The sequence below is a fragment of the Balaenoptera physalus genome (genome assembly GCF_965194825.1).
Source record: "Balaenoptera physalus genome assembly, chromosome: 16".
NCBI classification, from domain to species: domain Eukaryota; kingdom Metazoa; phylum Chordata; class Mammalia; order Artiodactyla; family Balaenopteridae; genus Balaenoptera; species Balaenoptera physalus.
This window is the reverse complement of record NC_138898.1, coordinates 28893185-28920682: the sequence shown is the minus strand read 5'-3', so window position 1 is coordinate 28920682 and position 27498 is coordinate 28893185. Positions and strand designations below refer to the sequence as shown.

General features: G+C 41.3%; 1 protein-coding gene across 1 annotated transcript; it reads left to right on the top strand.

The window, feature by feature from the left end:
- Positions 1-2272: 2272 nt before the first annotated feature.
- LOC309646121 (tyrosine-protein phosphatase non-receptor type substrate 1-like) lies at positions 2273-27498 on the top strand (the record flags this gene model as incomplete). Its single annotated transcript, XM_082432098.1, has 4 exons — positions 2273-4158; positions 20068-20421; positions 26174-26494; positions 27080-27498. Exons 1-4 carry the CDS (start codon positions 4086-4088, stop codon positions 27496-27498), a joined length of 1167 nt encoding a protein of 388 aa, XP_082288224.1. The 5' UTR covers positions 2273-4085.

The following is a 27498-nucleotide window of genomic DNA, read 5'->3' as shown; positions in this document are numbered from 1 at the left end:
TAAATCACAGTTTCAATTTCATTACTTGTGATTGGTCTGTTCATATTTTCTATGACTTCCTGGTTCAGTCTGGAAAGTTATATCTTTCTAAGAATTTGTCCGTTTCTTCCAGGTTGTCTATTTTATTGGCATAGAGTTGCTTGTAGTAGTCTCTTATGATGCTTTGTATTTCTTTTCCTTTTTTTTTTAAAGAGAACGGTATTTATTTATTTATTTGGCTGTGTTGGGTCTTTATTTCTGAGTGAGGGCTTTCTCTAGTTGCGGCAAGCGGGGGCCACTCTTCATCGTGGTGTGCGGACCTCCCACTGTCATGGCCTCTCTTGTTGCAGAGCACAAGTTCCAGACATGCAGACTCAGTAGTTGTGGCTCAAGGGCCTAGTTGCTCCATGGCATGTGGGATCTTCCCAGACCAGGGCTCGAACCCGTGTCCCCTGCATTGGCAGGCAGATTCTCAAACACTGTGCCACAAGGGAAGCCCTGATGCTTTGTATTTCTGCAGTGTCTGTTGTACCTTCTCCCTTTCCATTTCTAATTTTATTGATTTGAGTCCTCTCCCTCTTTTTCTTGATGAGTCTGGCTAAAGTTATCAATTTGTTCATCTTCTCAAGGAACCAGCTTTTAGTTTTATTGATCTTTGCTATTGCTTTCTTTGTTTATATTTCATTTATTTCTGCTGTGATCTTTATGATTTCTTTCCTTCTGCTAACTTTGGGTTTTGTTTGTTCTTCTTTCTCTAGTTCCTTTAGGTGTAAGTTTAGATTGTTTATTTGAGATTTTTCTTGTTTCTTGCAGTAAGATAGTAGTGCTATAAACTTCCCTCTTAGAACTGCTTTTGCTGCATCCCTTAGGTTTTGGATCATCGTGTTTTTGTTGCCATTTGTCTCTAGGTACTTTTTTATTTCCTCTTTGATTTCTTCAGTGATCTCTTGGTTATGTAGTAATGTATTGTTTTTCCTCCATGTGTTTGTGTTTTTTATGTTTTATTCCCCTGTAATTTATTTCTAATCTCATAGCGTTGTGGTCAGAAAATATTCTTGATATGATTTCAATTTTTTTAAATTTACTGAGGCTTGATCTGTGAGCCAAGATGGGATCTATCCTGGAGAATGCTCTGTGTGCACTTGAGAAGAAAGTGTAATCTGCTGTTTTCGGATGGAATGTCCTATAAATATCAATTCAAGCTATTTGGTCTATTGTGTCATTTAAAGCTTGTGTTTCCTTATTAATTTTCTGTCTGGATGATCTGTCCATTGGTGTAAGTGAAGTGTTACAGTCCCCCACTATTATTGTGTTACTATCGATTTCCTCTTTTAGAGCTGTTAGCAGTTGCCTTATGTAGTGGGGTGCTCCTATGTTGTGTGCATATATATTTATACTTGTTATATCTTCTTCTCGGATAGATCCCTTGATCATTATGTAGTGTTCTTCTTTGTCTCTTGTAACATTATTTATTTTAAAGTCTATTTTATCTGATATGAGTATTGCTATCCAGCTTTCTTTTCATTTTCTTTTTCTTTTTTTAAAAATAGATCTTTATTGGAGTATAATTGCTTCACAATACTGTGTTAGTTTCTCTTGTACAACAAAGTGAATCAGCCATATGCATACATATTTCCCCATATCCGTTCCCTCTTGAGCCTCCCTCCCACCCTCCCTATCCCACCTCTCTAGGTCATTGCAAAGCACCGAGCTGATCTCCCTGTGCTATGCTGCTGATTCCCACTAGCTAACTATTTTACCTTCGATAGTGTATATATGTCAGTGCTACTCTCACTTTGCCTCAGCTTCCCCTTGATTTCCATTTGCATGGAATATCTTTTTCCATCCCCTCACTTTCAGTTTATATGGGTCCTAAGGTCTGAAGTGGGTCTGTTGTAGACAGCATATATATGGAGCTTGTTTTTGTATCCATTCAGCGCGCCTGTGTCTTTTGGTTGGAGCATTTAATCCATTCCCATTTAAGATAATCATCAATATGTATGTTCCTATGACCACTTTCTTAATTGTTTTGGGTTTGTTTTTGTAGGTCCTTTTCTCCTCTTATATTTCTCACTTAGAGAAGTTCCTTTAGTATTTGTTGTAGAGCTGGTTTTGTTGTGATGAATTCTCTTAGCTTTCGCTTGTCTGTAAAGCTTTAGATTTCTCTGTCGAATCTGAATGAGATCTTTGCCGGCTACAGTAATCTTGGTTGTCAGTTCTTCCCTTTAATCACTTTAAATATATCGTGCCACTCCCTTCTGGCTTGTAGAGTTTCTGCTGAGAAATCAGCTGTTAACCTTATGGGAGTTCCCTTGTATGTTACTTGTTGTTTTTCCCTTGTTGCTTTTAATAATTTTTCTTTGTCTTTAATTTTTGTCAATGTGATTACTATGTGTCTTGGAGTGTTTCTCCTTGGTATTATCCTGCCTGGGACTCTCTGCACTTCCTGAACTTGGGTGGCTATTTCCTTTTCCATGTTAGGGAAGTTTTAGACTATAATCTCTTCAAATATTTTCTCAGGTCCTTTCTCTCTTTTCTCCTTCTGCAATCCCTATAGTGTGAATATTGGTGCGTTTAATGTTGTTCCATAGGTCTCCTAGGCTGTCTTCATTTCTTTTTATTCTTTTTTCTTTATTCTGTTCCATGGCAGTGAATTCCACCATTCTGTTTTCCAGTCACTTATCCGTTCTTCTGACCCAGTTATTCCGCTATTGATTCCTTCTAGTGTATTTTTCATTTCAATTATTTTATTGTTCATCTCTGTTTCTTTGTTCTTTAATTCTTCTAGGTCTTTTTTCTTTAATTCTTCTAGGTCTTTGTTAAACATTTCTTGCATCTTCTCGATCTTTGCCTCATTCTTTTTCCAAGGTCCTGGATCATCTTCACTATCATTATTCTGAATTCCTTTTCTGGAAGGTTGCCTATCTGCACTTCATTTAGTTGTTTTTCTGGGGTTTTATCTTGTTCCTTCATCTGATACATAGTCCTCTACCTTCTCGTTTTGTCTATCTTTCTGTGAATGTGGTTTTCATTCCACAGGCTGCAAGATTGTAGTTCTTCTTGCTTCTGCTGTCTGCCCTCTGGTGGATGAGGCTATCTAAGAGGCTTGTGTAAGCTTCCTGATGGGAGGGACTGGTGGTGAGTAGAGCTGTGTTTTGCTCTGGTGGGCAGAGATCAGTAAAACTTTAATCCATTTGACTGCTGTTGGGTGGGGCTGAGTTCCCTCCCTCATGGTTGTTTGGCCTGAGGTGACCCAGCACTGGAGGCTACAGCCTCTTTGGTGGAGCTAATGGCGGATTCCTGGAAGGCTAATGCCAAAGAGTACTTCCCAGAACTTCTGCTGCCAATGTCCTTGTCCCTGCTGTGAGCCACAGCCACACCCCACCTCTGTAGGAGACCCTCCAACATTAGCAGGTAGGTCTGGTTCAGTCTCCTATGGGGTCACTGCTCCTTTTAGATGCAGGTGATACAAGTTCTGAGGTCCTCATTGTACTGTGCTTTTGAGCTAAGTTTTACCAGTCATATCAATAAAGTGTTGGAATAGAAAGTCATTTCAGGAGCAGATCTAGTTCCACCCCATATTTGAGAAGCCCTGGAGAACCCTCTTCCTTTTTTCAGTTGAGTTGGTCTCTGTTGAGGTAGGTTCCAGAATGAGGCCACAAGCCAGCCACATCCTAGGCTCCTGGGCTTGGGACTTTGGAACACAGCCCACAACCACAGATCCTTCTTGGGATCTGTGCATTTGCCTGGGGCTTCCAAATAGTGGTTCACCATGAATGAAGTGAGGGGCCCAGTGGAGAGAACAGAGACCCCAAGTAGGGAGCAAGTTTATTTCTGTTAAGCTTGTCCAATCCCTCTGAAAACATAAGATGAGTAACTTCTCACTTTCCATCTGCTTTCTCTGCCTGATTTCCATTTCACCATCTGAAGCAGGAACTGCCTAGAACCTAGAAGCGGATTAAGATTTCACAGCCATTTCACCCCATCATAGGCACTTCCTCTTACATCATTGGGAGGTGGGGCTTCCTTCCTCTCCACAGAGCACGGAAGTGCAGGTTCTCCCGAGGACACACATTTGGACAGAGCAGGCTCCTCAGGCTTCCACGATGCCCATCCCTGTCTCCTTGTCCCACCATCCTCCTCCTTGCCTGCTGCTGACTCTACTGCTGGGACTCACAGGTAAGTATTCCTTGGGGTAGAATCCCCTTTCCCTGACCCCTGGACCTCCCCTTACCCCTGAACTTTTAGGTCTTAAATGTAAACATGGGTGTGCCACCCGGGCAGCCACAGAAGTCCAAGGAGTGGGCATTATTCAAGAGCATGAAATCAGGGATCTGAGCATTTTCTCTGTGGATCCATTGCCAGCAGTTGGTTACCAGAGAAATTGAAACAGATGATGCTTCAAACACCAACGATAACAGCTTTGTGTGTATTAACTTGTTTAATCCTCACAACATTCCATTGTGGTAGTTATGACTATTATCCCTGATTTGCAGATGGGGAAACTGAGGCAGAGACAGTAACTTGCCTGACATCACCTGTCTAAGGCAGTGGAGCACAGAATTCTTGTCCAGGCCGTACAGCTCCAGAGTTGATTCTTTTAACCATGTTGTGCTGCTCAGCTTCTCAGAGAAGGCTAATGGAAGAAAAATCAGAAAATTCTGAGAAGGAAACAATAGATTTGTACCATCATACCACTCAGAGAACAGCAGAGTTCAAATCTTGCAATGTGTACTCCCAAACTTTTGCCAATGATGTGTTGGATGGTTTTTCTATGTGCTAAATTTTTTTTTTCACTAAGCTTTTAACGTGTGTTATAATAATTTCGTTTGATCCTCAAAACAACCAGTACACTAGCGTACTAGGTTACACTTTAATACATATTTGTGGATGCATGTATTAATGTGCGCGTGTGTGTATGTATGTGTATAAGTGGGTGTGAGGAATTGTTCCCAGACACATTGGATTTCAAAAAGACTTCCTTATTTTTCCCCTAAATCATTTTTCAGTCTACATGAGATGACATGATCAGATGTTTAGTCTTTGCTGTCTTTCAGCAACATCCCTCCTTTTCTGCTTCTCTATAAATCTACCCCTTACCCACACTTAAGACAAGAAAACTTCTCTCCTGGTAAATGAGTAGAATTTTGTGCATTGCTAACTTGGAGTCCACTCTTCCATGCTGGATAAGGGCGAGGAAGAAAAGAGGGTATCAAAGACACAGAGACTCTTGCCTATATGACCTATATATTCATATCCATATCCATATCTGTATCTGTAATTATATTTATATCCATATCTATAACTATCTATAGCTATATGATTGAATGCTACTTGAAGCCTCCATGCCTCAAGAAATCTAATGAGTAATAACTATTTATTTTCTTGAACACTCATCGTGTGCCAGACACTGCTGGAAATGCCCACAGCTGTTAACTCATGTAATCATATCCAGGCTAGATCCTCTTGTCACCTTACCTTACAGATAAGAAAACTGAGCAAGGAGAAGTTCAAGGTCACTCAGTGGTACATGGTAGAGGTATGATTTGAACTCAAGCAATCTCATTATACAGCTCATGATTTTAATAATTGCTCTTCTTGATACTGTGGCCGTGCTTCCATCCCATGAAATTTCTGCAGTTTCTGCCAATGGGTGTGTAGAAAGGTGGAGTGTGGGGAAGAGGGCTTGTGGTTTTCCTTTTTCTGGGCTCTTCTGCTTCCTGCCTACATGCAAGTTCCTTTTTGTTTTTCCCCAACTCATCTACATGGGAAACTCAGTTTCTGACATAATTTTCACAGAGATTACCCACTTAGAATTAAGTGCCTCAGGGAGATGTCACACTGGCCAATTCCCACAACATACATATATTTTTTGCATACTAATATGCCAGGAACTCTTATAGGAACATGGGGTGCCTTGGTGAATAAAAGTCAAAGTAGTAGCCTGCATGGGTATTTATCTTAGTGGAAGAACTGAAAATAAACAATAGACATAATTAAGTAAATAATATAGTATATTAGAAAGTGATAAGTGTTAAAAAAAAAAGTAGCGGCATGACAGAATTTGGAGAATCTGTAGCGAGGGATGTATTTTAAACCTGGTACTCTTGTGTGTGTAGGGGGCATCACTTAGAAGGGGAAATGTGAGCAAAGATTGAAAGAAGGTTCTGGAGTGAGCCATGTGGTTATCTGGGGGAGGAGCCTTCCTGACAAGAAACAGCATGTGCAAAGGTCCTGAACGTAGAATCATCCTCCTGTGTTGAAGGATTTGGGCTTTTGCTCTGCGTGAAATCGTTGCCATTGCAAAGTTTTGAAGGGAGAAGTGACATGATCTAACAGGAGTTTTAATTTACTGTAGCATTTCGTTGAGAATAGACTGCAGAGGACACAGATAGAGGCAACTAGAGCATTTGAGGTCATGACATTCATGCAAAAAAAGTAAAAGTGGGTTGCACCTGGAGAGTAGCTAGTAGAGATAAGAGAAAGAATTCAGATTCTGGATGCACGCCGAAGAGGAGGCAACAGGATTTCTTGATGTGTAGGATTTGTGGTGGGAGAGAAAAGCTCCAAGGTTTTGAGACCTGAGCATCTGGAAGAAGAAAGGGGATTCAGGTGAGATATAGAGGGTTTAAGGGAAATTCAGTTCAGTTTTAGATGTGTTAACTGTGGGATGTTTATTTCTATCCAAAGAAGATGACGAGTGGATAGTTGGACATACAAGTCCAGAGTTCAGGGGAAAGGCCTAGAGCAGAGAGGTAATAGGAGAATTATTGATACACAGATTGTAGAGTTTTTGCTATCCCCTGGCTCCTCTCCACCCTCTGATCCCTCTTTTCTCCTCCTCTCCTTCCATTTCTCCCTCCAACATTCTTTCATATTTCTTCCCATTTTTGTCTTAGCAGTTCAGCTTCCCTGACCTCGCTCTTCTTCTCCAGTCTTGAAAACCCAAACCACTTGATATTCTTGGCACATCACAGGACCTTCCCTGTAATAGCATGTGCCCTCCTTAGGTGGCATGATTGGTTAGCAACAGTGCTTAGTGGGTGGGTTTACCAGCTCACACTCTGCAAAGGTGAGCCACTAATTTTCTCCCTAAGGAGTAGGGAAGAAATAGAAAAGAACACAGGATTTGCTTGTGGCGCCACAACAGCCTGCTCCTCTGGTTTATATCTCTGCAGTTAGACCCATGCCTGTGTAATAGGACATTTCAGAGAAGATGGAATGTATTTACATTTCTCTGTATCTCCAGAAACTTGGTAGTCAGTGAGGCTGTGAACTCAACCTGGAAAACTTGCAACTGTAGTTAAATGATTGGCCCAGCAGTGACTCATGTCCCTTCAACTCATAACTCATTGTCCAAACATAGTCAACCACCTACAATTCTTTTCAAAACACGATTTTGGAGTTTATTGTTTCTTTGCTTGCCTCCATTGTTCTATCTCCCCATTCACTTGTAGGTTTCTCAAATGTATCAGCATTTAGAACCACACATTTTGTTTTCTTGCATGGGGCAATCATCTTATTTCGGTTCACATCTTTTACTGCAGTAAAATATACATAACATGAAATTTACCATTTTAACTATTTAGAAGGTTACAAAGTGGCCCTATGTTCCTTCACAATGTTGTGAAGCCATCACCAGTATACATTTCCAGAACTTTTTCAACATCTGTAGCAGAAACTCTGTATCCATTAAGCTATAACTCCCCATTTCTCCTTCCCTGCAGCCACTGGTAACCCGTATTCTACTTTTTCTCTGTGAATTTGCCTGTTCTATGGACTTGATATAAGTGGCATCATCTATTTTCCTTTTGAATCTAGCTTATTTCACTGAGCGTATTTTTAACGTTCATACATGCTGTGGAAGGTGTCAGAATATCATTGTTTTTTAGGGCTGAAATGTATTGTATATATTTCATACATATTTCATATATATTTTATATGTATATGTGTATATATATTATATATATATATTATATATATATATATATATATATATATATATATCACATTTTGTTTATCCTTTCATCCATTAGTGGAATTTTGGGTTGTTTATACTACCCTTTTTTATTGAAATATAAGTGCTGTAAAATATTACATAAGTTACAGGTGTACAATATAGTGATTCACAATTTTTAAAGGTTATACTCCATTTATAGTTATTATAAAATATTGACTACATTCCTGGTGTTGTACACTATATCCTTGTAGCTTATTTTATACATAATAATTTGTAACTCGTAATCGCCTACCCCTATAGGGCCCCTCCCACCTTCCCTCTCCCTGCTGGTAACCACTAGCTTTTTCTCTATGTCTGTGAGTCTGTTTCTTTCTTGTTATATTAACTAGTTTGTTGTATTCTTTAGATTCCACATATAAGTGATATCATACAGTATTTGTCTTTGTCTGATGTACTTCACTTAGCACAATGCCTTCCAAGTCCATCCATGTTGCTGCAAATAGCAAATTTTCATTCTTTCTTACAGCTGAGTTGTATTCCATTTTACACACATGCACACACACACCACATTTTCTTTATACATTCATCAGTTGATGAAATTTTGGGTTGTTTCTACTACCTTTTGGTATTGAGAATAATAGTGCTATGAACATAGATGGACAACTGTATGCTTGAATTTCTGCTTTTAATTATTTAGGGTATACACCTAAGAGTGGATTTATTGGATCATATAGTAAATTCTCCGTTTAACTTAAAAAAATAACAAAGAGTTAAAAAAAGTTTTTTAAAAAAAATAATAAGTATTGGAGAGGTGTGGGGAAACTGGAATCCTAATACATTGCTGGTGGGAATGTAAAATGGTGCAACTGTTTTGGACAACAGCCTGGAAGTTCCTTAAAATATTAAACATATAGGGCTTCCCTGGTGGTGCAGTGGTTGGGGGTCCACCTGCCGGTGCAGGGGACGTGGATTCGAGCCTTGGTTTGGGAGGATTCCCATGTTCTGCAGAGTGGCTGGGCCTGTGTGCCACGACTACTGAGCCTGCGCTCTAGAGCCCTTGCGCCACAACTACTGAAGCCTGCACACCTATGGCCCATGCTCTGCAACAAGAGAAGCCACTGCAATGAGAGGCCCGCGCACCGCGATGAAGGGTGGCCCCTGCTCGCGGCAACTACAGAAAGCTCGCGTGCAGCAATGACGACCCAACGCAGCCAAAAATAAATAAATAAAATTTTAAAAAAAGGAGAAAACACAGCCATACAAAAAATTGTAAATGAATGTTCATAGCAGCATTATTCATAATAGCCAAAAAGCAGAAACAATTCAAATACCCATCAACTGGTGACCGAATAAATAAAATGTGGTATATTCATACAATGCAATATTTTTTTTTTTAATATTTGTTTTTGGCTGTGTTGGGTCTTCGTTTCTGTGCGGGGGCTTTCTCTGGTTGCGGTGGGCGGGGGCCGCTCTTCATCGCGGTGCTCAGGCCTCTTCACTATTGCGGCATCTCTTGTTGCGGAGCACGGGCTCCGGAAGCGCAGGCTCGGTGGTTGTGGCTCATGGGCCTAGTTGCTCCGTGGCGTGTGGGATCTTCCCAGACCAGGGCCTGGACCCGTGTCCCCTGCATTGGCGGGCGGATTCTCGACCACTGCACCACCAGGGAAGCCCCAATGCAATATTTTTAAGCAATAAAAAGGAATGAAGTATGCATACATGCTATAATATGGATGAACCTTGAAAACATGCTAAGCCAAAGAAGCCAGTCATAAAAGATCATCTATTTTAGGATACCATTTATATGAAATGTTCATCCTGTAGAGACAGAAAGTAGATTAGTGATTGCCCAGGGCCGGGAAGTGGACGAAATGGGAGTGACTAGTAATGGGCATGGGGTTTCTTTCTAGGGGTGATGAAATGTTCTAAAATTAATTATGATAATGGTTGCACAACTCTTTAGTATGTGAGCATACTAAAACCCATTGAATCATACACTTTAAATAGGTCAATTGTATGATGTGTGACTTATACCTCAAAAAAGCTGTTACATTAAAAAAAAATAATGTCACCCAATGTTCTAGGCCTTACAAATACAGCAGTTGACATATGTCTTCCATTTACCCTTCCAGATTCACTCTCCACCCTTCTCCATTATGTGCTCTGCCCATAGGGGCTGATCTAACAGACCACATCAGAAGGGTTCTCAGGCCTTGGTTGAGTTTGGCCAACAGGGAGCCCAGGCAGGAGATAAAAAATTAAAATAAAATAAACACTAGTGTTTCCATGGAGACTCCACCATTTTTGCACTCCTATCAGCAATGCACAAGAGTTTCAATTTCTAAACATTTTACCAACGCTTATCTTCAATTTTTTTGTTTTGTTTTGTTTTTGGTAACAGCCATCCTACAGGATATGTAAGGGTATCTCACTGTGGTTTTAATTTGCATTTTCCCAATTATTAGTGATGTTGAACATCGTTTCACATGCTTATTGACCATCTGTATATCTTCTTTGGAGAAACATCTATTCAATTCTTTTGTTCATTTTAAAATTGAGTTTTTGTTATTTTGTTGCTGAATAGTAGGATTTCTTTAAATATTCTTGATACATATCCCTTATGAGATGTATGCTTTGCAGATGTTTTCTCTCATTCTGTAAATTGTCTTTTCACTCTCTTGATAGTATCTTCTGATGCAGGAAAGTTTTAATCTTGATGAAGTCAAGAGTAAAATTTCTAAAATATTTTTTTGTTGCCTTCAGTGTCATATCCAAGAAATTATTGCCAAATTCAATGTCATGTTGTGTTTCACCTGTGAGTTTTTCTCAGAATTTTATAGTTTTAGCTCTTACATTTAGGTCTTTGATTATACACCATTTTTGTATATGGTGTAAGGTAACGATCCAGCTTCATTCTTTTGCATGTCATGTACAAACAAGAGAGTTTTACTTTTTTCTTTCCAATTTGAATGCGTTTTATATACTTTTCCTGCCTAATTGCTTTTGTTGGAACTTCCAGTATTGTGTTGACTAGAAGTGGCAAAAGTGGGCATCTTTGTTCTATTCCTGATCTTTGGGGAAAAGTTTACAGAATTTCACCATCAACTAGGTTGTTAGTGTGGGTTTTTCCTATATGACTTCATTTATTGGGCAATTTTCCATCTATTCCTAGTTTGTTGACTGTTTTTATCATGGAAAATGTTGACTTTTATTAAATGCTTGTTCTGCATCAGCTGAGATGATCTTTTTTTCCTCTTTATTCTATTAAAGTGGTAAAATGAATTGTTTGATTTTCATATGTTGAACCATTTTCACAATAAATCCCAGTTGGTCATGGTGCATAATTCTTTGAATATCCTAGTGAATTGGGTTTGATAACATTTTGTTGATAATTTGTTGCATCAATAGTCATAAAAGATATTGGTCTGTATTTTCTTCTTATGCCTTTGTCTGGCTTTGGTGTCAGGATAATGCCGAGAATGAGTTTTAATAGGCTGTGAAAAAATTAAGAAGTCTTCCTTCCTCTTCAACTTTTTGGAAGTGTTTGAAGAGGAATAATGTTAGTTTTCTTTAAAAGTTTGGGAGAATTCAGCAGTGAAGCCATGTGGTCCTGGACCTTTCTTTGTTGGGAGGTTTTTGATTATTGATTGAATCTCATTGCTAGTTATAGGACTACTCTGATTTTATATTTCTTCATAATTCAGCCTTGGTGTAGTGTATTTCTAGAAATTGGTCCATTTTATCTAGGTTATCCAATTTTTTGGTGTTTAATCGTTCATAGTACTCTTTTCTAATCATTTTTATCTCTGTAAAATTATTAGTATGTTCTTTAATTTCTGATTTTAGTTATTTGGGCCTTCTCTCTCTCTCTCTCCCTGTTTTTTTTTTTTTCTTAGTCACTGTAGCTAAAATTTTGTCAATTTTATTAATCTTTTTGAAGAACCACTCTTGGTTTTGTTGATTTTCTCTTTTTTTTTTTAATTCACATTTTATTTTTCTCTTCACTAATCTCAACTATTTCCTTTCTTTTCTAGCTTTGGGTTTTGGGTTTACTTTACTCTTCTTTCTACAGTTTCTTATGGTGTATAGTAAAGTTACTGTTTTGTGATCTTTTCTTAAATGTCTGCATTTTCAGCCATAAATTTCCCTTTAGGGTTGCTTTCTGTGCATCTCACACGTTTTGGTGTTATGTGTTTATGTTTTCAATTTTCTCCAGGCATTCTAATTTCTCTTGTGATTTCTTCTTTGACCTACTGATTTTTTAAGAGAAGGTTGTTTGATTTCTATGTATTTGTGAATATTTTATTTCCTCTTCTGTCCTTGATCTAGTTTAATTTTACAAACTATTTGACCAGTGGGCTGCTTGAATAGCCCTTCTTCAGATTCCAGTAAGTTGCCTTGTCATTCATCCTGTGTGACAATGACACATACATAGAGTTTTCTTATGGCAACTGGTTTCTGTAACTGTCAGGACAGATGTGTGTGGTAGACAGAAAATACCCCTCAATATAGGAGGAACAATCAAGATGGCAGACTAGGAAGATGTGAAGCTCAACTCTTCCCACAAATACAACAAAACATATCTACATGTGGAATAATTCTCACAGAATATCTAATGAACACTGGCAGAAGAACTTAGACTTCTGAAAGGGCAAGAAATTCTCCATGTAACCGGGTAGGACAAAGGAAAAAATAATGAAAATGAGACAGGAATCTGTATGCGACCTGTACTCCTTGGAGGGAGCTGTGAAAGAGGAAAGGTTCTGCACCCTGGCAAGTCCCCTCACAAGTGGGGAGATCAGCTAGGACAGATGGGGAGCTTCAGAGCCTCAGAAGAGAATGCAACAACTGGTTTGCATCAGCTAGAATGGAGAGAGACCGGCACAGATGGTCAGTGCCACAACCCTGCACTCCCCAGCCTGAGAACTTCATCTGCCCATGCAGGGGGTGGCTGGGTGCTATAGCTTGGGATTCAGAGATCAGACCCCGGGAAAGGATTGGGGTGGTCTTCAAGGAAACAGCCTGAAGGTCCTGGAGCCTGGTGCAACCCCACCTGAGGGTGTATGCAGAGGAAGCCTGGGCCACCTTAGAGGCCAGGCACCATTGTTTGGGGGATGTGTGAGGGGAGGAGCAGGACATGCCATTGCAGCCTTTTTCCCCATGCATGCTTTCAGGTGGCAGGACACTGCCTACACAAGCTCCAGGAGCTATTGTCAGTCACCACCACTAACCCCTTGCTTCAGGGGCAGTCATGAGGAGCAGTTACAAGATGTCACTGCTGCCCCCTGGGGCTACAGGAGTGGTTGAGAGCTGCCTCCACTCCCATCACATGCTCCAAGGCACGTGTGAGCCAACACTGCTGCCAAGAACCCCAGGACCAGGCACCAACCACTGCATCTGCACACCCCCTACCAAGGGGATAATGGCCAACACACACTGAGGAAAGAGTTGGCAGGCATCCATACTAAAAACAGCCCTCACACCAGAAATGTTAAAGTCACACAAGCTACACAGGGACACTCCCACATATAAAGAGTCTTCAAAGACCACAGTAGATAATTTTTTCTCCTAAACTCACAGAATAAGAAAAATATGAGTAAAATGAAGAAGCAGAGGAGCCAATTCCAGTCAAAAGACCAAGAGAATTCCCCTGAAAGAATAAACAATGAAACAGACCTCTTTAGTGTAATAGACACAGATTTCAAAAAGGAGATAATGAAAATACTGAAGGAATTAAGAAAGGGTATCAACAGAAATGCAGAACACTGTAAAAAGGAAGTAGAAATTATGAAGAGGAACCAAGAAAAAATAGAAAACTCATTTGCTGAGACAAAAAGTGAACTAAAGGCAATGAATAGCAGAATGAATAATGCAGAAGAAGAAATAAGTGATCTGGAAGATAGAATAATGCAAATCACCCAATCAGGACAGCAGACAGAAAGCCAAATGAAAAAAAAAATGAAAGCAATATAATAGACCTATGGGATAAAATAAAGCTTGCCAATCTACACATAATAGGGATTCCAAAAAGGAAAGAAAGAGAAAAGGGGATCAAAAATGTATTTGAAGAAATTATGGCTGAAGATTTCCCACACCTAAAGAAGGAAACAGATATCCAGGTACAGGAAGCACAGAGGGTCCCAAACAAGGTAAGCCCAAAGAGACCTACACTAAGACGTATTCTAATAAAAAGTGGCAAAATTGATAAAGAGGGGATTCTAAAGGCAGCAAGAGAAAAACAAAGAGTTAATTACAAGGGAACCCCTATAAGGCTATCAGCAGATTTCCTTACAGGAACTTTGAAAGCCAGAAGGAAGTGGCAAGATATATTCAAAGCCCTGAAAAGGAAAAATCTGCAACCTAGAATACTCTACTCAGCAAGATTATCATTTAGAACAGGAGGAGAGATAAAGAATTTCTCAGACAAGCAAAGCTAAAAGAAAACAGCAATACTAAACCTATTCTAAAGGAAATATTGAAAGGTCTTCTCTAGAAAAGAAGTAAGAATATATAGGAAAGAGAAAATCACAGTTGGAAAGCAAATCACTTAAATAAGCTAGTATGCAGATTTAAAAAATCAAAAAAGTTCTGTGAAAGTGATGATAACCACAATGAACAGCAAAAGGATGAACATGAACATGTAAAAGAGGACATCAGAATCATACTGATAGAATGTGGAAGAGGAGAGTAAGAAAATGTACATTTGTTTTCATTTCCTAGAATGTCTTTGAGCCTCTATGACTACCAGTCTAAGGCAAGTAGATATAGATGGGGTTAATATAATTGAAAAAAAGGGTAACCACAAATCAAAAACATACAATAGACTCACAAAAAGTACAAAGAAGAGAAATAAGTATAATACAAAAGAAAGTCATCTAACCACAAAAAGAAAATGAAAGAGACAAAGAAGAAATACAAAATCAATGGGAAAACAGGCTTAAAATGGCAATAAATACATAGCTATCAATAATTACATTAAATATCAATGGAATGAAAGCTCCAATCAAAAAGGTACAGAGTGGCAGAGTGGATAAAAAAACAAGAGCCTACAATATGCTGCCTACAGGAGACCCAGTTTAGGGCAAAAGACACACATAGATTGAAAGTAAGGGGATGGAAAAAGATATTTCATGCAAACAGAAATGAGAAGAAAGTGGGAGTCACAATACTCATATCAGACAAAATAGACTTTAAAACAAAGTCCCTAAAGATAAAGAAGGACACTATATAATGATAAAAGGCTCAACATAAGAAGAGGATTTTACACTAGTCAATATATATGCACCTAATATAGGAGCAGCCAAATACATAAAACAAATACTAACAGGAATAAAGGGAGAAATTGACAGGAATACAACAATTAGACTTTAACACTCCACTCACATCAATGGACAGATCTTCTAGACAGAATGTCCTAAATGATACAATAGAACAGTTAGACTTCATTGATATTTTCAGAACTTTACATTAAAAAAAACCCAACAGACTACACATTCTTTTCAAGTGCGCATGAAACATTCTTTAGGAATGATCACATATTGGGGCACAAAACAGATCTCAATGAATTTAAGAGTATAGAAATTATCTCAAACATGTTTTCTGAACACAACAGCATTCAACTAAAAATCAACCACAGAAAAAGAAATGAGAAAAAAGATTACATGGAGACCAATTAACATGCTACTAAAAAACCAATGGGTCGATAATGAAATCAAAGAGGAAATTAAAAAAATACCTTGAGACAAATGACAATGAAAACACAACAATACAAAATCTATGGGATGCAACAAATGCAGTTCTTAGAGGGAAGTTCATAGCATTACAGTTCATAGCCTTCATCAAAAAAACAAGAAAATTCTCAAATAAACAACATAGCCTACCACTTAAAAGAATTAGAAAAAAAGAACAAACAAAATGTAAAGTCAGCAGAAGGGAGGAAATAATAAATATCAGAGAGGAAATAAAATAGAGATTAAAAAAACAGTAGAAAAAAACCAAGAATTGGTTCTTTGAAAGGGTAACAAGATTGAGAAACTTTTGGCCAGGCTCACCAAGAAGAAAAGAGAGAGATCCTGAATAAACAAAACAAGAAATGAAAAAGGCGACATTACATCTGATACTGCAGAAATACAAAAAAACATAAAGGAATACTATGAACAATTACATGCCAACACATTCGACAACATAGAAGACATGGACAAGTTTCTAGAAAGATACAGCCCACCAATACTGAATCAAGAAGAAACAGATAATTTGAACAGACTGATCATGACCGGTGAAGTAGAATCTGTAATTAAAAGCTTCCTACAAACAAAAGTCCAGGACCAGATGGCTTCACAGGTGAACTCTACCAAACATACATAGAAGAACTTATACTGATCCTTCTCAAACTCTTACAAAAAGTTGAAGAGGAGGGAACACTCCCAAAGACATTCTATGAAGCCACCATTACCCTGATATCACAACCACACAAAGGCACCACCAAAAAAGAAAATTACAAGCAAATATCTTTGATGAATATAGATGCAAAAATTCTCAACAAAACATTAGCAAACCAAATCCAACAACAAATAAACAAGATCATACACCACGGACAAGTTGGATTCATCCCAAGTTCACAAGGGTGTTTCGACATACAGGAATAAACCAATATGATACACCCCAGAAACAATACCACATGATCATCTCAATAGATGCAGAAAAAACGTTTCACAAAATTCAACATCAATTCATGATAAAAACTCTTGCTAAATGGGTATACAGGGAACAAAACTATTTATGACAAAACCACAGCTAAAATAATACTCAATGGTGAAAATCTGAAAGACCTTCCACTAAAATCTGGAAAAAGACAAGGATGTCCACTCTCACCTCTTCTGTTCAACATAGTATTGGAAGTCCCAGCTACACAAATCAGACATGAAAAAGAAATAGAAGGTATCTAAATTGGAAGGGAAGAGGTAAAATTGTCATTATATGCAGATGACATGATACTATATATAGAAAATCCTAAAGACTCCACACTAAAACTACTAGAACTGATCAACAAATGCCAGAAGGTAGCAGGATACAAGATTAACACAGAGGAATTGGTTGCATTTCTTTACACTCACAATGTAATATCAGAAAGGGAATGTAAAACAAACAATGCCTTTAAAACTCACACCCCCAAACATAAAATACTTAGGAATAATCCTGACTAAGGAGGTGAAAGACTTATACACTGAGAACTATAAAACATTAATAAAGGAAATTGAAGATTATTCAAAGAAAAGGAAAGATTTCCCATGCTCTTGGATTGGAAGAATTAATATTGTTAAAATTGCCATACTACCCAAAGCAATCTACAGATTTATTTCAATCTCTATCAAATTACCCATGACATTTTTCCCAGAACTAGAACAAATACTCCTAAAATTTATATGGAACCACAAAAGACTCAGAATTGCCAAAGCAATCCTGAAGAAAAAGAACAAAGCAGGAAGCATAACCCTCCCAGACGTCAGACAATACTACAAAGTTACAGTACTCAAAACAACATGGTATTGGCACAAAAACAAACATATGGATCAATGGAACAGAATAGAGAGCCCAGAAATAAACCCACACAGTTACAGTCAATTAATCTTTGACAAAGAAAGCAAGAATATATAATGGGAAAAAGATAGTCTCTTCAGCAAGTGGTGTTGGGAAAGTTGGACAGCTGCATGTAAATCAATGAAATTAGAACATACCCTTTCACCATACAAAAAAATAAACTCAAAATGCCTTAAAGACTTAAACATAAGTCATGACACCATAAAACTCCTAGAAGAGATCATAGGCCAAACATTTTTTGACATAAATTGTACCAAAGTTTTCTTAGGTCAGTCTCCCAAGGCAATAGAAATAAAAGCAAACAATGGGACCTAATCAAACTTACAAGCTTTTGCATAGCAAAAGAAACCATAAACAAAACAAAAAGACAACCTACTGAATGGGAGAAAATATTCACAAAGGATTTGACTAACAAGGGCTTGCTTTCCAAAATATACAAACAGCTCATACAACTCAACAACATTTCTCCAAAGAATAAATACAAATGGCCAATAGGCACATGAAAAGATGCTTACTAATTATTAGAGAAATGCAAATCAAAACTAAAATTAGGTACCACCTCACATCAGTCAGAATGGTCACCCTTAAAAGCTCTACAAATAACAAATGCTGGAGAGGATGTGGAGAAAAGAGAACTCTCCTATATTGTTAGCAGGAATGTAAGTATGGAAAACAATATGGAAGTTCCTCAGAAAAATAAAAATAGAATTACCATATGATCCAGCGATCCCACTCATGGGCATATATCCTGACAAAACTCTTATCCAAAAAGATACATGCACCCCTATGTTCATAGCAGCAGTATTCACAATAACTAAGACATGGGAGCAACCTAAAAGTCCATCGACAGATGAATGGATAAAGAAGATGTGGTACATATATACAATGGAATACTATTCAGCCATAAAAAAGAATGAAATAATGTCATTTGCAGCAACATGAACACAACTAGAGATTATCATACTAAGTGAAGTAAGTCAGAAAGAGAAACACCATATGATATTTATATGTGGAATCTAAATGATGACACAGGAAATTCTCTGGTGCTCCAGTGGTTAGGACTCCACACTTCCACTGCAAGGGGCCTGGGTTCGATCCCTGGTCGGGTTACTAGGATCCCACAAGCTACGCCACATGCCCCTCCCCCCAAAAAATGAGGCAAATGAACCTATCCACAAAACAGAAACAGACTCACGAACATAGAGAACAAACTTGTGGTTGCCAAGGGGGAGAGGGTAGGGGTAATGTAATCTATTATATATGGAATGGATAAACAACAAGGTCCTACTATATAGCACAGAGAACTATATTCAGTATGCTATGATAAGCCATAATGGAAAAGAACATATTAAAAAAAGAATGTATATATGTATATACAAGGATATATATATGTATAAATGAGTCAGTTTTTCTACAGCAGAAATTACCAAAACATTGTAAATCAACAATACTTCAGTATTAAAAAGTTATAAATCAAGTAAAAAAAAAAAGAAAGTAGCCCCCCAAAGAGATCTATGTCCTATACTCACCTGTGAATATTTTACTTTACTTGGAAAAAGAGATTTTGTAAAAGTGATTAAGTTAAGACTCTTGCTATGGGGAGAATATCCTAGATTATCAGTGGGGGCCCAATATAATCTTATAAGAAGGAGGCAGGAAAGCCAAAGTTAGAGAAGTACAAGTGACAATGGAAGCAACATTAGAGTCATAAGAAGATGGAAACCATGAGAAAAGGAGCACAGACAGTCTCAAAAATTTGGAGAGACAATGATCAGAGCCTCCAGAAGAAATGTAGCCCAACTAAATCCTTGATTTTAGCCCAGTAATACCATTTCTGGTCCTTTGACATCCAGAATTATAATAAAGCTGTCACTTCAAGCCACTAAATTTTAGATAATTTATTACAGCAGCCTTAGGTAACTAATAAAACATGACTATGTCATTGGAAAAAAATGTTAGGGACTTGAAACAATATTCTACTTTCTTCTTAAACTACATGTTCATTGTGTTGGGAGCTCTGCACATCACTGCCACTCAAGTATCCAGGTTGTTGGAGCCAACCTCATCATGAGAATGAGGATCTCTGTGGAAGACGGAAGTTGGTCCATAAAGGCTCTTGCAGTTGAATGAATAACCTACGAAATATATCCATCACTTTTCCTCACAACTCAGTGGTCTAAAGAAGTCATGTGGTCCCACCTAATGCAAAGGCCAGAAGTGCAGCACTCGAGGAGGCGACAAAGTGAACAGCCAGAAATATTTGGTGAAGTATGACACTTCCAAAGAGGGCTCAAATACTCAAACCCATTCTCTGCCACATCATTTAACCTCTCTGTGCCTCAATTCCTCTCTTGTATTAGGGTCTCACGTTATAGGCTCATTGTGCAGGTTGCATGCAATATACACACAATGGGCTGAGTTCAAGGCTGGCTCATGGTGCACTAAGTTAATGAGAACTATTGCTGATAAATAATTGAGAAAACCTACAGGATCACCTAAGGATGAATAAATAACTGGATTGTGTTTCCCTCCAGGAGTGGCAGGTGAGAACGAGCTGCAGGTGATTCAGCCTGAACGGTCAGTTTCAGTTGCAGCAGGAGAGACGGCCATTCTGCACTGCAGCGTGACCTCCCTGCTCCCCGTGGGGCCCGTCAAGTGGTTCAGGGGCACAGGGCCAGGCCGAGAGTTAATCTACAGTCTCAGAGGAGACCCCTTCCCTCGAGTAACAATTGTTGCAGATACTACAAGAAGAAACAACACGGACTATTCCATCCGCATCAGTGACATCACCCCAGCAGACACCGGTATGTACTACTGTGTGAAGTTCCGGAGAGCAAGCCCTGATGTGGAGGTTAAGTCTGGACCAGGCACTCATCTCGCTGTGAGTGGTGAGTATGGCCTGGGTCTCCTTTGTCCCCCTGGTCTGTGACAACAAGTCAACAAGAATGCCCTCCACCCTTTGAGAAGAAAGAAAATAAAAAAAAGAATCAAGTGCAGCAGTGGGTGCTTATATCATGATCTGATTTCACTCCCTTCTACAGATCAGGGAAACTGAGGCCTGCAGAGGTCGTGCTACTTGCCAAAGGCCCCATAACTGGTAAAGCTGGGAAAAGTCTGGAACCCCAGTCTGCCTGGCTCCACAGCCCTTGCCTTTTCCATCCCGTCTAGCCCTTTGGTTCCAGGGATGAGGGAACTGAAAGTCTGAGTGACTTGTCCCGTCACAGCCCAGGTGTCACCTCCTGCCTCCAGAGAGTGCTCCCCTCAATGTGGCTGAGTCTTCTCTTTATTTAGCACCTATTGAGCACCTACTGTGTGCCAGGCCCTGCTCCAGATGTTGTGGAAGCAGCAGTGAACAAAGCAGACAAGGCTCTTCTCCCATGAAACTTATGTTTTTTCCCCTTCCAGAGAGAAGTCTCTCCAGGGCAGGGTTTCTTTATTTCCTCTTCAGAAACATCACACTGAGAAGAAATTCCTAGAGGCATAGTTTCAGTGTTTACTCTGATGGCCCGGGGTAGAGGAGATGCCCAGAGGTTGGGTGTTTCCTGGGGGTCTGTTGGGAAATCCCTCCTGTGATTCAGGGACCAACTCACACAGTCACTGAAGGCTCCCAGCAGAGCTGGGTCATCTCAGAATGTCCCTCCCAAGGGAAGAGGTTCCCCATGTGGGTGACTTAGGGGTTGCCCCATTGAGGCAGCAAAGGCACTCATTAAGAGTTTTCTGACAAAGACCCTGGATCCTCTTTCTAACTCCTGAATCCTGGACTGTGACACAGGAGGGACCTTTGACACTGTCTGCCCAACCCTCCATGTACAGATGGCGGCCTGAGGCCAAGAGGTGACTGGAACCCAGACCACAGTGGCATGGTGAGTGAGTGAGGGGATCCTTCCAGAACCCATTCTGATTCCAGGCCAGGCTCTTTCCTGTACCAGCATTGGAACTGGTTACATGGAAGAGCCTGATACATGGAAGTTGAAGAATGAAAACTCCTTGAATTAACCATTGAACATGATGTTTTCATTGCTTTCCCATAGGTTCAGAAGGCTCCTCGCATTCAGGCCCTAAGTCCTGAGGCGACTGGCAACTTCTCCCTACTTTCAGCCACATGATCCCAAATCCCTCATTCCATATCAGCACCTAGAGCTGCCCATTGTTTCAATAGCTACTTAACATTCAGGGTATGGAGACAATCGTTTTCATTTTACAGTCTCCTGTTGAAGGATACTAAGGTGTTCCTAACCTCGGGCTATTGAAACAGCACTGCAGTGGATAACCTTTCCATATGTCACTCTCCTCAAAGGGGAAATACCCACTGGAAATAGCATTGCTAGATCAGAGAGTATGTGTATTTTAATTTGTGTGATTATATTGCCAAATTTCCCTCCTAGTCATGGTAGCAAGTGAATCTTCCCAGAGCTCCAGGCATTAGCAGGGAAGGTGGCTTTATCCTGATTTTGCCGATATTACTAAACTCCCCAGATTGTCGGTTCCTTGCTCAGCCAATCACAGCTAATAAGTGGTTCCACTGCCTTTCAGATCTGCTGCCTCCCAGGAGGCTGCTCATCCTCTTCCCCAGGCCGCCTGCCCAGAGGATTCCCTGGATGAGAAAGGAGGGAGGGGGAGGGGAGCAGCAGCCTGTCAGATGCTGAATCCTCCTCATGGCCCTTACTCCTTATAACCAGTGCTCAGAGGGTAGGGCCGTCTGTTGTCTCTTTCACATATGAGGACGCTGAGGCTCAGAGAGAGGACCTGATTTGTGAGCAGGTAGGGGAGCCGAAATTGAATCCAAGTGCCTAGACTCACGGCCCTGCTCTCTGCACACCCCACTGTGCTTTTCAAAGTGTGGAGAAAACTCCAGGCCTGTCCTCTTAAACCCTTGTATTGTTCTGTTCTTTAGCAATAAGCATTCTAAAAAGTCCTGGAAGGGAAGCAAGTCTAGCTTTACCACAGATCAGATGCTACAGTGTCTCATGATGTGCTGAATGTTCCTAAAATGCAGGGCTCAGCACACTTAAAAGCATCAGGAGTTTTTCTCTCCATTGTTGCGATCTTGCTCCTTCACTAGGCCTCATGTGGGAGCAGCTCTGGGAAGCGTAGAATGGACAGAGCAAAGAGGGACCAGTGCAATCCCAGCAGCACCATGCACGCCCATTCCTGGCTCTGCAGACTGAGGATGAGGAGGGGGAGGTGTACCCTAGCGGGTGCTGGGGCCCCTGCATGAGCAAGAGTTCATATTCTAGACTCAGGGGTCAGGAGCCCATGTCTTCCCTTGTTGCTACAGGGTCCCCAGGCCTGGGCACCCAGAGGCCACTCCTCCCTGTAGTTGCTTGAAGTCAAGAATCTCCGAGGGAAAAGGGGAGGGTGGTGGTCAGTGTGGGGGCTTGTGAAGGTGGGACGCTTGCTCTGCTGATGGACATGAAAGCTTGGAGGTGACAAGAAATACTTTTGGGACACGGTGGGCGGGTGAGGAGACAGTCCCTTCATTTCTCTCAGCCTCAGTTTTCTCATCTGTAAAATGGTGATCATCATGTTCTCCTTTCAGGAGAGTTGGAAGGATTTGAGGTGCTCTGTCTAAATCACCAGCACAGAGTAGGGGCCCCCCAAATCGAGGTGTTATTTCAAGTCTGTGACCCAGTTCCCTGTGCTGGGTCCCATTTCCTCATGTGTAGAAAGAGGATAATCACACAGCCTTTGCATGATCTCCTGAGGGTACAATGACCTGGTGACAGGACAGCCCCTCAGGGAGCGATGGTGCTGGCCTTCCAGACCGTGTGATTTTGGCAAGTCTCAGTTCCGTCTAGTCCTCAGTTTCCCAATCTGTAAAATGGTGGTAATCTCGCTGCCTTTCAGGGATCTGTGATGACTGGAGAGGATCTAGGAAGTCTGGATGGGGTGGACTGGGTATCACTGAGCTCAGTGCACAGTGGTTGAGAGCACGGGCAGAGCCCCCCTGCCTGGGCCTCCATCCCAGCCCTGCCCCGTCCCAGCTCTGGGGTCTCTGACCAGTCCCTCCCCACATTGGGGCTTGGTGTCCTCGTCCATCAGTGACAGAACTGCCCTTACAGAGCTGCTGCAGGAACTGAATGAAGGACGCATGTCAAGAGCTTAGAGCAGATCCTGGCATATGGTACGTGTTCCACCAACGTGAGCTCTGATGTGCTGGAGCCAGAGGACCTTGGATGGGGTCGTTTTCTCTACAGGACTAAGTACAACTGGGGTTGGGGTGGAGCTGGGTTCCTTTTGACCTTGGCTGCTTATTAGAATCACCTGGGAGATGGTAAAAAGATCCCCAGACCCTGGTTCCACCCTAGAAATTCTGATTTAATTGGTCAGACGTTGGCCTGGGCAGCTGATTGTTTTCACTCCTACAGAGGATGCTGGTGCCCAGCCAGGGCAGAGGAGCCCTGAGTCACGTGTTCTCTGAGGTCAGAGGGAAGGCTGTGGTTTTTCCAGGACAGAGGTGGGTCCTCCATGGTGCCTGGGTTGTAAGAACAGCTCTCCTGGGTGTGAGTGCTTCAGAATAGCCTGTGACGGTGACAGGTCTTAGGATGCCCAAGAAAGTCATTTGGAGTCGATTGGCAAGCACACACCCCACCTCCAACAGAGCTCACCTGGGCTGAGAGGGGCGTCCTCCCAACTCAGACCACCCTGTTCAGACCCGAGCTTCATCGCTGGGGAAACCTTCCCATCTTTACACACGTGTGTGTGTAAACAGGCTCTGGAATGCCTGCAAATGCTCCCTGCTCAGCCTGGAGACCTCCTGCCTCAACACACCACAGTGACACTGACAAAATCTGTTCTTCCTCCTTTCAAAATGCTTCCAGCTTCTGTAAAGAGCTGATCCGGAGGAAAATGCCTGTGATCTCTTGTGTGTTTTGAAAGCCAATTCCCCAAACTTGTTTCTTGAGGGAATTATTTTTAAAAATGGGAACAGATTTATAATGTGGTGTTTCTACTAGTTGTTTCATGTGGCTTTTTGCATGACAGCTGCATGGAGCATGATTTGAGACTCTTCTTGGTGTTTCTGTTGTGCTTTTGTTTTGCCTTCTTACTGCCTAAAAAATAAATGGGTAGTTTTAGCACTAGAATGGCCAGATCTTATGATAACAATCATGGGTGTTATTCATTTTTTAAAAATTATGGGTGTTATTGATTAAGCACCTACTATATGTCAGGCTTTGTGTTTTCCATATATCCTCGCTCATCTTACCAGGTGGTGCTTGTATCTACTTTGTCCAGAAACAGACACTGAGGATCAAGGCTAAAGAACAGTGACACTAAAATCAATCTGTCCTGCATGCAGTGAGATGAGCTCTGACCTTTACTTGCTGGGTGCCCTTGACCAGCTTCGTCCTCCCTGAGCCTTATCCCATATATGGAGTCACTCTTGGGCCTCCCTCACAGGGCTGGTGAGGGGATTAAAGTGCTGAGGGTGATGGAGCGATCAGGCCATCTTTAGGCTCTGAAGAAACTCTGGACAAGTGGTAACTGATCAGAGTATCTTGTCCCTTTAGGGGTGTCCAGGATGCTGGTGTTTATACAATTTGACATATTAAGGTAACTCCTTGCTACGTCCTCAAACGTTTGATGAGTTTTAGGAAGCAAGTTAAGTATTTACAAGTGCAAATATTTGTAATGTTTGCTGTCTGCCGAGTTTTACAGGAGGTGTTGAGTAACAATGAACAATTGGGAAACACCCTACAGGAACCTTCTAAAGAGAGAAACCACCCTCACGTTTGATTTACTGATTTGTGTGCTTCTGGGTGCTTTATAGGCCGGTGTCTGTGTCTCTACAGATTTAATAATAATTAAGAAATTAACCACCACTGGTTTCTCAGCACTCAGTGATCTTTCTTCTCAACCCAAAACTGAACCAAGAGAAGAACCCAGACTCAGAAAAACATCCCTTTGCCCCTTTCCTTTGAAATTCAGGGATCGATACATTAGTCCTACTGGAATATTCGTGGAAAGAATGAAAATTATTAAGTAAATTCATAAACACCCAAAGGGACAGCTCTGGATATAAATACAGTCTGGGTTAAAGAGAGATCTGTGTTTGTTTAATTTTGTGAATCATCTTGTGTTTTACTCATAGTAAAAATGCTCCCACTGCCTGATTTAACCCTCACTGCAGACCGGGAAGGATAATGCCTGCTGTCTCCTTTCACAGACGAGGAGCTGCGAGTTGCCATGGCCACACCTCTCGTTGGATGGCCAGCCTGGTTCAGCTTTCATGCGGTCCCTCTATGACCCTGTTTCCCCTGCATTTACTTCTGTAAACATTTCTCCGAACTTACCTAAGTGTTCCAGGCGTAGCCAAGCTAGGAACAGTTAACAGGAGAGTAAGAACAATCAGTATTTTTGTTCCTTTGCCCAAACTGGTGGGAAATCACCTGGCAGATGTAAGAAGGTGGACTTTGAACTCAGGCCTGGAATTCGATGTCAACCCTGCCTCTGACTCAGAGTCACCTCTGGGAACCTGTGTGTCTCCTCTGTCAGATGAGCATAATGACACTGCCCTCCCAGAACTATTTGAAGAATTTAAAAAATAATATATGTGGTGGTTCTTAACGGTGTCACATTTTTATCATTAGTGATGATAATTACAATCATGTTCATCATTTATAAATGTTCCTTTTGTAGCCAAACCCTCTCCTCCTGTGGTATCAGGCCCCGCAGTGAGGGTCACACCTGAGCAGACAGTGAGCTTCACCTGCAAATCCCACGGGTTCTCCCCCAGAAACATCTCCCTGAAATGGTTCAAAAATGGCAATGAGCTCTCAGTCTCCCAGACCAACGTGGAACCAGAGGGAAACAACGTTTCCTACAGCATCTCCAGCACAACCAAGGTGCTGCTGGCCCCAGGGGATGTTCGCTCCCAGCTCATCTGCGAGGTGACCCACATCACCCTGCAGGGAGACCCTCCTCTTCGTGGGACAGCCAACTTGTTTGAGACCATCCGAGGTAGATGCCCCTCACGCCAGCCTAAGCCCGCACCTGCCCTCAAGGCCCCAGCCTGTTCCTCCGCCCTGCTTTTTGCTCCAGGCCTCAAATTGCCTGGAATCTACTTCCTGACAGTCCTGCCCCATCCCCAGGCTCCTAGAGGAGCTGCTCACTAAATGCTGTTTTAATGGCAGCGGCCAGGTGGACACCCCTCATGTGCCAAGCACTGTGCTAAGTAGTTTCCTTTACTTTATCAATTGTTTCTCCAACGACTGAGCTCCTACTATAAGCCAGGCCCGTATGTGCTTGGTGATTTCATATATTTTGCTGCAGTTATTATATTCCAACTGCATGCCAGGGGCTGTGCTTGTAGATGGCACACATTATTAACCTAATAGGAGCCCAGTCCTTGAGCTCCTACTGTGTGCCCTGCAGTGTGCTTATGATTTCATTTATATGCAAAGAGACCCTCGGTGTTTGAGCACCTGCTGCATGCCTGACTCTGTCCTCTGGTGACTCCCTTGCTGTGCTGCAAGCTGTTATCCAGCCCCTCTCCTGTGACCTGCTGGTTCCATAAGGTCAGAGCTTCTGCCTATGCTGTTTCAGTTCCGCCTACCTTGACGATTACCCAACACCCCATGGCGGGGAACCAGGTGAATGTCACCTGCCAGGTGAGCAAGTTCTACCCCCAGCGCCTACAGCTGACCTGGTTGGAGAATGGAAATGTGTCCCGAATACACATGGCCTCGACCCTCATAGAGAACAAGGACGGGACCTTTAACCGGACGAGCTGGCTCCTGGTGAACTCATCTGCCCACAGGGAGGCTGTGCTGCTCACCTGCCAGGTGGAGCATGACGGACAGCCGGCGGTCACCAAAAACCATACGCTGGAGGCCTCTGCTCCCCAGAAGAACCAGGATGCAGACGAACCTCTGGGTGAGGCCTCCACTCCAACTGACCCGGTTCTTTACCTTTTTTATTTAATATTAAAGGTAGTAATTCATCTTTATTATAGAACAATCTAG